This window comes from Larus michahellis, chromosome 23 (assembly GCF_964199755.1).
Source record: "Larus michahellis chromosome 23, bLarMic1.1, whole genome shotgun sequence".
Lineage (NCBI taxonomy): Eukaryota > Metazoa > Chordata > Aves > Charadriiformes > Laridae > Larus > Larus michahellis.
In genome coordinates, this window is record NC_133918.1 from 5014883 (window position 1) to 5027423 (window position 12541).

The following is a 12541-nucleotide window of genomic DNA, read 5'->3' on the forward strand; positions in this document are numbered from 1 at the left end:
CCAGGAAAATGGTTTTGCTCCGATTTACCGTGAAGCCAGGAGAACGTTTCTGCTCCAATTTCCACAGTTCCCCACCCAGCCCTGCACGGGGGGGAGCTCGGTACCCCCGGACGCCTCTCCCGCCGCTCGCCATCCTCCTTCCCCGTCGGTCCCCGGCAGAAGGCGGGGATTGCCCGTGGCCGCGCCGCTCCGCCGCCATCGGGACCCGCGTGCCCCGGCGGGCGGCGCCATGTGGCCGCGTCACGTGGCCGGACTGGGCGGTGTCACGTGGCCGCGGCGCGAGCGCCCCAGCGGTGGCTCTTCAGGCGGCGGGAGGGCTGAGGGAGGCGGCGCCATTTTGGGGGAGGGGGCGCGTGGTCTGAGAGCAGCGGGGCCATTGTGGGGGCGTGTGGGCTGAGGGAGGCGGTGCCATTTTGGGGGCGTGTGGGCTGAGGGGAGCGGGGCCGGGGGCCGGCCTTGGGCACTGCGGGGCGTCCCCAGAGGGCTGACAGGGCTCTGTGGAGGCGTGGTGGGTTGGGGTATCACCTGGGGCCGTGCGCGGCCGCACAACTCGTTTCCCTCAGGCCTGGGGGCTGCGCAGTGGCTGCATTCCAGAAGCGCCTGCGAGGGAAGGGGTTAAAGCAAAACGTGCTGTGGGAGTCCAGGCTCAATGTCAAAGTTTGCCCACTGAAACAAAGATGTGATGGGACAGGAGAGCTGCAAACTCCTGGGGTCCGTTCTTGCCGGGACCAGCCGTCCCAGGTGCTGCGAACAAAGCCGGTCACAGGAAAGCATAAAATAAGACTGTGGAAAAAGTCTGTTCTCAAGTGCCATGGTCATGTCCTAGGAGATGCGTGCTGTTGGCCAAGGAAATGTCTTGGCACACGGGCACCTTCTGTCTCTGCACGCTGGGTTACAATATGGGCGCTAACGGAAGTCATTCAATAGTCTTCTGAAGTTTCCAACCTGATTCATTAATTTAAAAGTATTCTAACCCAAACGATATTTTACTTGGCTTATGCTAATGCAAACGGTTTCCTCAGCTGTTGGCATTTGCCTGCAGATGAAAGTGCAGAAAGAGCAGAGATTCCCTTCTTTATGAAAGCAGATTTGGAATCTGCCTTTGTGGTTTCTGTAATTGCAGGTGACAACCACCTAGCTTTAATTTCCCTCAGTTTTCTAGCGTTGGCTGGAGGGCATATTCATTTAGACGGACTGCCAAAATTCCAGGCATAAGTGTACCTGATTCTAATTAACTTAATAAAATATAAATTCTTTTTTCATAACATAATGTTGATTTGATAGGTATGTATTTTTATATAAAATATATATAAAAAATGGTGAATTACTGTAAATAAAGCAGTTTTAGCTATGATTTTTCTTAATACCTAAAATAGCTGACTGCTGCAAAATGTTCCCACTTGTTCTTACTGTTTGTGAAATAATACTTACGTTCTCTGCAGAAAAACTGAAAAACCGCAGCTTGCGAATGAGAATCACAGACTTGGCACGAATCTTGGTTTGCTGGTAATAGCTTGGAATTGCCGTCAGAGTGGTGGCTAATTCTGATTAGTATAAATACAGGTAATAGCTACAAAATCTTGTAAAAGGGCATGGCTGTCTATCTCTTGTAAAAATGAAGGTAACCAAATATTACAGTGAACTTAAACTGCTTTTAATTTTAGGACGTCTGGAAGTAGTTATCCGAGTGGAAAACTAAGAGGTTTTGACAAGTTTCAGAAAATATTTGAAGACTACAGATACTTACTTTGGAGGGCTTCTGTAGGATGTTTTCAAGAATCATGAAGAAACTGCTGCCTGTAATTATTTAATGACAAGGAATAAAAACCGGAAAGAACTTATTTCTAGTTGAATCTCTGAAAATGGGTAGCACTGCTGTTGTTGTTTATCTTGTTTTGCAATTAATGCAAGAAACAAAAGCATCTGTTGCGAACTGCATTCCCAGAAAAACAGTAAAATACCAAAGTAAGTGAAAAATACTAATTTCCCAAGCAGAAAGAAACATAGCGCAGTGTTAGGAGTTTATTTTTTATGAGGTATCGAAAGAATGCTATGGACTGTTTCACCTCGAGTGTTGCGGGTGCACTCGTCCAAATGACAGTGAGGAATGCCTGAACAGTAATTGTTGTAGCTGGAGGTTCTGGCTTACAGGGAATAATAATAGCGTTGTTTATTTTCCTGTAAGAAATTGGGAAAAGAATATCCATGCATGTAGCTAAATACTTCCATATTATTTAGACAATGATCTGTAAGCTCTTTTGTTCTGTTACAATTTGTTTTCAATATAGAATTTTTATTGCATAACACTGTGACTCTAGTGATAAATATTTTTAAAAGAACTTATCTTCTATGTTTTACAGCTGGAAATATAAACACTTTTATGAAGGAAGGACTATCCAATGTTTCCACTCTCCTTGTGAATGAAGAAACGGATATGTTATTTGTTGGAGGCAGAGATGCAGTATTTGCTCTTGACTTGAATAATATTTCTAGAGAAATAGCCAGGGTAAATGAAAGACTTTTCTTTTCTTTCCCCATACATTCTTAAAAACAAAAAAAAATACTTTGCGTCTGATTTTCTTAATTTGAACCTAATATTCTGATTTTAAATATATAAAAGTATTACTATTTCAAGGCTTGAATCTTTATCGCATAATCTTCTAACCAAAGCAGTACCTCTCTCCAGGTTATTTATTATGCCTTATACATAGAGATACACAGAAAACTGCTTATTTACCCAAATTATGATTATTTAGGGATTTTTTTAATACATAATTTTGTGAAAAAAAGTTGCAGCATACCACCTTACAGGTATTTTTGGCTTTTAGGAATATTGGTTTGCTACACGGGAAAGACAACTGGAATGTATTCATAGAGGAAAGGAAGAGGTAGGAACTTCCGTTTCCCCCCTCTAAGTTATTAACTAAAATTAAAATGGCTACAGTATCAAGCTTCTTTTTAATAAACAAAATAAAAGCAAGTTCATTTAAATCTGATTGCTTGCTGCTAAGACATCAGGAAATTTTCAGATGCAATCCATTACACTATGTAAAAATTTTTTATTATTTTCTATTTTAGATAAGATGCCAGAACTACATCCTCTTCCTCCATAAGATAAATAACTCTAACTTATATGTCTGTGGAACTAACGCCTATCACCCAACTTGTGATCATATGGTAATGATGTTTGAATACAGGTTTTACTGAAGATTTTTGAGTAGTGTGGCAGATGTTTAAACACCCTTCTCATAATACTCGTGTTGAAAATTAGAAACTTTCTTAATTCTTTTATAAAAGTATGAAAGACCTGAAAACTACTTATCGAATGTTATTTTTTTCATCCTATTTAAGTGATTGTTTGCCATAGGTTATCCATGGGACGAACATAAGCTTGCAAGGAAGAGCTGAAGAGAGCAGAGGGAAGTGTCCATTTGAACCAACTCTAAAATATGCATCTGTTTTTGTAGGTATGTATGACATGCCGCCTGAAATGTTTTTTGTCACCTAAACTAAGTTACTGGATACCGTTACCCTAATTCTATATTTGTGCATGGAAACCCCAATTTGTTCTTTGTGATATGTCTTTGCATTTTAAAAATAAGTACTTTATACTCTTTCCTTTCTTCCAAATCTTTACAGATGGGGAATTTTATTCGGCTACTTCAAATAATTTCTTGGGAACAGAACCTATAATACTTCGCAGTATGAGAAATCCTGTAAGAACAGAGTTTAAAACATCATGGCTAAATGGTAACAAGTTTTTTTTTGTATATTTTAGTCTCTTGAACTTTAATTTGGTGTATGAATTCTCTCTAGAGTGCAATAGTATGTTATGTATTGATTTTGTAGTGTGAGCATTTCAACTAAGGACAGAATTTAGAAGAAATTAGTGACTATGGACTACACTAGATGAGATGAGCATTTTTGCTTTCCATTTATGAAAGCATGGTTCCTTCTCTTAATGTTTGATACATTCATAAATACTTTTCAGCCTTTTCCTTTTCCAATAGTCCGCAAAAAAGCTCTATTAGACTTCATTTTAAAATAATACCTGGCATTTGTGTTTTTCTTGGAATTAACTTAAAATGTTTTTTGTATTTATGTGTTTCAGAACCAAGCTTTGTCAACATGGAAATAGTGCATGAAAGTGAATCTAATCCAAATGGAGATGATGATAAAATTTATGTGTTCTTCACTGAAACAGCTGTTGAATTTGAATTCTATGACAAGCTTCTGGTGTCCAGAATTGCCCGGATCTGCAGAGTTAGTATTTGTAGTATAAGGATCTTGTTTAGTGTATTTCAGGTGAAGTTTCAAGTGATTAACAATGGTATCTACACTGGCTAATCAAACAAAATTGTATCACACACAATTTATTTCTGAACTAGCTTCGTCTCTTTCCTGCTGGAACAGAACCAGCTGTTCTGGTTGCATTTGACATTTAAACCTTTTTTCTTTGCCTTTGAACTGAGATTTGTATTGAAAGGCCAACTACATTTTTCCCCACAGCAACACTATTAGGTGAAAATTACATCTGTTTCTTTATGCATTCTACAGTGTTGATGTTATTCCTTCGTTCAGGGTGATCTTGGTGGAAAACGCGTATTGCAGAGAAGATGGACGTCGTTCTTAAAATCCCGCCTTTCCTGTTCCATTCCAGAATTAAACTTCCATTTCAATATTGTCCAGGACATCTTTTTACTTAGGAGAAAAAAGTGGCAGGACAGCATATTTTATGGAATTTTTTCCCAACAATGGTAAGATAGAGGGCTACGTATGCTACTAAACTTTGTAATGAACTGAGTAAGGGTTCTCACTTCAGTATTAATAGCCTTAGTACAGCCTTTTGGCTTTAACTCAGAACAAGGAGCCACCAGCTACTTACACTGCATGTTTTAATGGACCACATTTGTTTTTCTTACAGCTTGATCCAACTGAGCAAACATTATCATCTGAAACGAAACGTTTTTGGTTCCTGGGCCAAATCCTTCAATTAAAGACTAACCAAAAGCGTCTCCTAAGCCAAGTTTGTAGAGTTATGTTTTCTCTAGTCAGATGGTGGGGCAATTAAAACTAATTACATATAAAATCACATAATTACATACACAAAGCCCTGGATTCTTCTGGTCTTTATAGCACTAAAGGAAATAGCTGACATTTCAAGGTGCAGAATTATTCTGCTGTTCCAAAAGAAGTATCTGTCATGGCCTGTTTGTCTAATGTAACGTTCTGTGCAAATGAAAACAGAACTCCCAATACCTTACAAGTTTTAGGGTTAACCAGCTTTTTCTTAATGCTCTGACTAATGAAGAAAAACAAGACAAAGTGTATCAAAACTTTACTTGTCAAAAAATAGCAATGACAAAGTAGCCGTGAGCAGGTAATTCACATGTTTTATAAAAGCATCAGAATTACTGGAATGCAGCACAGTCAGCACTGTCCAGCTTAACCTGCTGCCACCTCTTTACCTGTCAGTTTATACCCACTGGAGCTTATGTGAGATTTATTCCTGGGTATGGCAGGTTGGGTTCAGTGTGTCCTAAGAATTTGTAGAACATTTATTCTTTTGGGTGCGTCAAAGAGACTTAGACTTGGTATTCAGTGGTAGAACTCAAATCACAGCAGTGTCTGGTCCAGACACTCCTAAAAGTCTACCTAAGTTTTCAGTCATCAATTTGAAAAGCGCTATAATGGGAGGCAAAGAGAAAAAGTGTTGGGTTTTTCAATAAAGGTAAGTTAAAAGAATTAGAAGAACAATTAGTGGTCTGTGTCAGAAGTGTGGAGCCAAAGGGAGGAGAATCCTGTCAAAACGTTGATTACCATAATATTTGGGCTCATCTGTCTGTTCACAAGAAAGGTTGTCATAAGGTCCTCATTCTCTAACCGGTTTCAATTTATTTGAGGGTGGTTACTTGATTTTTAACAAAAACATATTTAATACCATCTTTTATGAATGTCTTTGATTCTTTTCTTAGTGAATCATGAAAATTGCAACAGAGTATTTTTGGTGTTAGGTATCTTTTGACTAGTCTTGAAAAAGATACAGCAGTGTGTGCTGTGCAGATTGGGTTATTTTACAGTATTTCTTTCTATGTAAAAGCCAGTAAAACTTGCTTTTATTTTGTGTGTTGTTTTTTCTTCTAAGGGGAAGAATAGACGTATCAGCTGTTTGTGCATACAGTATGAAAAACATTCAGGAAGTCTTCTCCAAAGGAAACTACAAAGGACCAGTAACTGTACAACATTCCCCTGTTAAATGGGTGGTATACAGGGGAGAAGTGCCAGTTCCACGTCCTGGTGCTGTAAATATGAATTTCCTTGTTCTATTTAAAGAACAGATTATCTCTCTTGGTAGCAAATCATTAGCTCATGTTTTACTGATACAAAAGGAGTATTTATGATCACCAAACATACCTGCTTTCTCATACTAAGGTTCCTAGAAAAGCTGCCTTGCTTACAGTTCTGCTCCACAAGAGATGTGGGATTATTAGCTATTTCATAAAGTGTGAGGAAAATAATGATACTTATGTTCTGAAGCTAAGTAGAAATAACTGAATGTTTAGAAAGAAATACACCTTTTTTATATACCTTGGTGAAATGTAAAAGCAACTGTAATAATTTTCGTTATGTTTTGGTTTTAGTGCATTGATAATTTTGCACGGAGTATTGGGTATAATACTTCTTCTGACTTGCCTGACAAAGTTTTGCAGTTTGTTAGAGATCACCCTCTAATGGATAATTCTGTAAATCCAATCGGTAATAGACCAGTGCTGCTGAAGAGAGGTTCAAACTATACCAGGATTGTAGTAGACAGAGTCACTGGCCTAGATAAACAAACATACGATGTTATGTTTCTAGGAACAGGTAAGTGCTTTTATTTTAGTAAAACTTACTATACATTTTTATGTATTTTGTTCCAGAATTTTTTTCTGAGACTTCAAAAAAGTAAAAGTGTTCATCAGCTCTGTTTGAAGTTTTGCATTCAGAAGCTGTCTTGCTAGTTTAATATTTTCATCCCAGTTAGATTAAATGTGTTTGGCTTGTTGGACATTAAAAGGCTCTCTTTATAAACTTTCCATATCAAAGGAGATGTGACATAATAATATTTGCAAATTCAGGGATTGTTTGAGGTCTTTTTTCCCCTGAAAAAAATCACTGCTTCTCTCTTATTGAAAGAAAAAATAAGAATTGCTTTGAAGAATTTAAAAAATTCCCTGTGCCCAGCAATGTCTTCTAAATCTCTAATTTCAACTTGAGCTAAAATGTTATGCTATGTTTAAACAAGTTTATCTTTAGAAATACATTTCATTTTATGTAGATGACGGATATTTGCATAAAGCTTTCAGTTGTGATGGGGAAATGTTCATTGTGGAAGAGCTACAACTGTTTCTGTCTCCTGCGCCTGTACGGTCTCTCCAGCTGTCTTCTGAGAAGGTACAACTTCTCTACATACAGAACGTGACTGCTGTAATAGCTTGTCTCAGGCCTTTTCCTTCTGGGTTGTTCTGGCTTTTAAATAGCCTGTAAATGTCTCATAATTCTGCTTCTATCATATAGTCATTAGTAACAGAAGCACAACACTTTTTTTTTTCTGTAGAAGAATTTGTGTGTGTCAAAATAAAACTGAAGCAAGCCTTGATGTTCATTAAAAAATTAGGGAAGGAACTCTGTCATTTTACGTGCTATGGAAAGCTAGGGGTTTTTCCCATTCATATCACCATCTATTCTTACAAGATTTGTGGTTTACTGATATGTTTAATAAATAACAGAAAATCTCACAATCCGTATTAGAAAATAACAGCTTAAAATCTCACTCACTATTGAAAAAAAACTCCCTCCTGCATTTCTAGGGAATGCTGTATGCAGGGTCCCTGTCTCAAGTGGTGCAGCTGCCAGTTTCAGAGTGCCACCGGTACAAGTACTGCTTGGATTGCGTCTTGGCCAGAGACCCTTACTGCGCGTGGGCTCAGGCTGCTAATGAATGCGTTCTGCTGGCAAAGCAAACTGGCCGTACAGAGTAAGTAAAAAGCTATTGCCTTAGCTGCACACCTGATGTGAGATTGCTTTATCTGTGCACTTCAGTATCTGGAACACAAAACTAGGATGGTTCCTAGAAATGGAACGATACAAGCTGGAACACTTCTTGTCTGTATTTTCATCTGTTTGTTTTCTGGGTTTGTTTTTTTTCTTTTTTTTCCCCCCAGGAATTTAATTCAAAGTGTGAAATATGGGGATGCGTCCAGGTGCCATCATGTAGGTATGTGAATGTCTGTTTTAAGAAAGACTATTTTAGCAATGAAAATGCTTTGTGCTCACTGGAGTTCTTGCGTTATAGAAAACCACAGAATTAAAATCATGTTGATGATTACTTTTGAACTAAGACCCCAGAAAAACCACACTGAGCTGGTACTGCCTAATGCTCTTAACCCTCTCAATCTAAATGCCAGAATACTTCAGTTCAGACTGAAAGTCTTACCCTCGAGGGAAGGATAAATGTGTCCCGTTTTAAGTTATTGGTGTCCCTCACACAGCCGCTTTGCGGAAATCACGACACATCAGTTGTCCTCTTAATTCTGTCACTGCTTTAGGGTGCAGATACATGGCATGCTATTCAAGAGTACACTTAGAAAGAAGGCTGTTTGTTATCAGCCATTTAAAATTATTTCCGTTATGTTTAGTCGGATTGGGAAATTAATTACTTTTAATGTAGAATTGCAGGTGTGTGTGATCTGGTATTTTTATGCAGTGACTTTGTAATGACTTGCAAGATACATTGCTTTGTGACACAAGATGTATCTCTTACCTACCTTAAGTCAGAGTTGTCTTTAGTCTTGTATATTTTAGCCCACATGACAAATGATAATACAGCAATCAGTGGGACAGGTGGGGAACTTTTACACAGCTGATAGAAGCATTGTGCAGGCAAATCTAAACATCAAAGCGTTTCTGTGAAGGGATGTCATTAACCAATATAGAAGTTAAGGCATATGAAGGTGAATTTATTTATGCACGGCTCTATATAGAGGTGAGGCAAAACCAGATTAAAATCTGGAAATCTTAAACTTCTACTGCCGTCTTCATTTTGTTACACATCAGTGGGAATAAGGCCAGCAAGTTGTCATTGACACAGAGACAGACCTGTTAGTAATGGGATTTCTTTGTCTTTACTCCTTACCTGTTCGTTACCCATTGTCAAGACTGGTGAATTAAATTTTATATTTATTTGAATATGTATTTGGTGTTGTAAATTAAACTAAATCCCCAGTGTTCTTACTTAAAAAAAATTATCTTCCTAATTTCAGAAAATAGCGTAAGAAAATGTCTCTTTACCCTTGGAAACAACGTTCATCTTAAATGTGTTCCTCTGTCGAATCTGGCAAGCGTAGTGTGGAAGTTTAATGGGAGCAGACTTCGGGCCGAGGACTCTAAATATCTCCTCTATGATGGAGGAATAGCAATATTTAATGCGACAATGGATGAGGCTGGATTCTATGATTGTATCTCGGTAGAGAAATCCAAAGGGAAGGAATTCCTTATCGCTGTGGCCCGCTATGTCCTTTATGCCCAAGAAAAGATGGAGGAAGCAAATGTTATTGTCACAGCAAATAACCGCACTGAAGCGGGAGCTGAGGGGTTTCGGTCTTCAGAACCACCTTCGTCGATGAACAAGGCAGCAAACCAGAAATCTGTGGACAGCCACAGAGAGAAGCTTGTTTTAAAACTCTTCGGGGCTGGGTTTGCACTTTTTTTCTTTTTCTTGTTGGTTTGGAACTTCTACAAGGGTCATTTTTCCCTGCCTTGGACCAGCAGAGAAACCAGCTCAAAACCCACTGGCACAGCTGGCTTGGGAAGTCCAGCACTGGCCACAGAGGGATCAGGCAGCGTAAGGAAGAGTTCAGCCACACAAACGAACATATCCAGTGTTAATGAATCGATGCTTGTGAGCTTTTCTTAGGGAGTGCAGCGGGAACGCGTAGCAGTGCCAGTGTCACAGGGAGCTCCGGGAGCTTGCAGCTCACAGAGCTGTTTGGTTAAGATGACATGATGTTTCCTGTTAAGGAATGTGGAATGTAAATTTGGGTAGGAGTCAGAAGCTCTGAATTGAAGATGACAGGTTGCATTGTGTATTACATAGGTGTGTTACCAGTTATTACTTTTTAAAAGCAAAATTCCTTGTTTGGGTAGCTTTTTGACATGATAGAACCATAAGAATAGATTTATTTCAAAAAATTGACACTGATCCACTTTTTTGTAATGCTGGGGTTGCCCAATTACAGAAATTAATACTTCAGAAGCTAATAATACTTAGCATTTAGTGCTTTCACCTTCAGATTTTCTGTTTAATCTACGAATAGCAACTAATTAAGTCTCCCAGTGCCCCAAGAGGTTGCTACTACCCTCATTTTACATGTGAGGTTAAATTACTTGTCACTGACCATAGTGAGTATTGGTGTCAGATCTGGTGCTTTGTTAGAAGTTTCTGAGTCATCTTCCTATATTTTATCTTTCTGTGTTTTCCTCTCCTTTCCCTTTATTAAGGCTTTCAAAAGGCTTTCCATGCATTTATTTTTCAAATGTGGTTTTAGTGACCTTTATGATACATCTCCCCTCTGTCCAAAAATGTCATGAATCAACTTACGTACTGCATCGTTGTTCTGAATTTATTTCTGAGGTGTGGTCAAAATTCAGACATTGCAGCTCCTTTTGTTAAAGGCCGTTGAAAGTTGAGCATTTTTGCTGAGACGCTTTTTTCTTCATTTTCAAATAAATGTTCTCTTATGTTTTCTTGTTTGGAAAATGACAAGGGTTCTTGATCACGAAAATCCCTGGACAGAAGGCTGTGCTTCTTACTCTGTATCTTACCAGATGTGCATAAAGTAGAAGGTTGATGCTCTTCTAGATACAGCACATTTTTTTCCAGGTTTCACTGGAAAAAAATCCAGTGAAAGGATTTCAGGATATAGCTATGGAAGGAGAAACCCGCTTGGAAATGGATTCTCCGATCTGGAAGGCTGTACCAGCTGTAGCAAGACACCTGCTTTCAAGTTAAACTGGAATGCATGGAAAGGAAGACGATGTGTACAACATAGATACCTGGATAGGAAGAAAGACCAGATAAGCGGTTATTTGGTGTTTTTTCTCACTTAAAACATAAATAGGTTAAGCTCCTTTACATTGGAGCGAAGTCACAGTTTTAGGATGCCTTCTTCCTCCCACGAGCAAATTCTTCACAGCAACGTTTGCCCTTTTGTTCGTTTAGTGGCCAGCCCAGCCTAAACCACGACACCTTTCTGTGGAAGGACGTAAAGGTAGGAACACTGTCAGCCTTTCTGGCAAGGTGAAGCCATTGGTGCGAAGTCTGGACAAGAGAACTATATAAAATGGGTGTCTGAAAATTAGAAGACTGGACAGCTGCTGGCAAACTGTTATGCCAAGACCAGCCTGGCTGCATTTCAGTGGTTGTATCAGTGCAGTGCAGAAACAAGATCTGAGGTGCACGTCTTGTCTCAGTTTGAAAGGCAGTCTACTTCCTTGCAGGGTTCCTTTACCCATATGCTTACTCCCTGTATGCAAAGGGCTGTATGGAAATTAATGATGCAGGCTGGATAGTGGTATATAACTAATAACATAGGAAGTGATCGAAATTTCCATTCTTACCTTTGGGGACACTTGCTCTCTTCCCTTAGTGGAAGGAAGTGCAGATGAAATATAAAACCCCATTTCAGAAAATCCTCACAAGGCTACCGGCGTTTGGTTTTAGTTCAATTCCTGCTGATCTAATTACCCTAATTTAAATGTGTAAAATAATTAGCTTCTAAGAGAAGTCATAGATAAGTTACAGTTAACAGGTCGATATGAAAGATAGTGTGCCCTACTTTCGGTAGGGTCTTTGGTGCAGTTTTAGTCCTTTTGTCATTGGTTGCCACGTTGCACGTCGGAAGGACAGAGAATATGGGGCAAGGGGACAGAGCCGAGGAAGTCCTTGAGCTGCTGTTCAGCTACCAGCCCGGAACAGCCAGCGCTGCTCCTGCTCCCACCCTCCACTGACTCCTCCGAGCGTACACCAATTCGCTGTGAAAACACAGACCTTCCCCGTTGTTTCTAAAATCAGCTCTCCTGGTGCCAAAACCCTTTTGTGCTGGCCATTGTTTCGAAGCGAGCATTACCTTAGTGTCCTCAGAATACGCCTTGATGTCACACTTAAAATTACCGGCAAACCGTAACCCGAAACACAGGGGCAATAGTAGTGGGGACACTGGAGACAAGGAATTACACCCGTCCCAGTAAATCTCCCTTCTAAATGCTTTACAAAATAGGGTGGAAGTAAAATGCTGAAATTGGTGCGTGAGAAGTGTGTTATTGCTAGTGTTGGTGCTGTTACTATTGAACTCTGCTATGAATATAGCTAAATTATGAATGCTACTTCCACCTTTTATTGTAAAATAACTAGTACAGAGCCTACTATTTTGGTGCAAGTTCTGAAGTTATTAACACACAGAGAAATTAATGTGCAGAACTGTCTGGGATTAACAAAATCTCT

At 39.3% G+C, this 12541-nt stretch overlaps 1 protein-coding gene across 1 annotated transcript; it reads left to right on the plus strand.

Moving 5' to 3' along the window:
- Positions 1 to 1862: 1862 nt before the first annotated feature.
- Positions 1863 to 10031, plus strand: LOC141734215 (semaphorin-4E-like). The gene is made up of 14 exons (XM_074565662.1): positions 1863 to 1965; positions 2361 to 2506; positions 2829 to 2888; positions 3079 to 3177; positions 3368 to 3467; positions 3640 to 3750; positions 4112 to 4263; positions 4582 to 4757; positions 6146 to 6302; positions 6642 to 6864; positions 7319 to 7434; positions 7851 to 8017; positions 8205 to 8257; positions 9303 to 10031. Exons 1-14 carry the CDS (start codon positions 1863 to 1865, stop codon positions 9953 to 9955), a joined length of 2316 nt encoding a protein of 771 aa, XP_074421763.1. The 3' UTR covers positions 9956 to 10031.
- The last annotated feature ends 2510 nt before the right edge of the window (positions 10032 to 12541 follow it).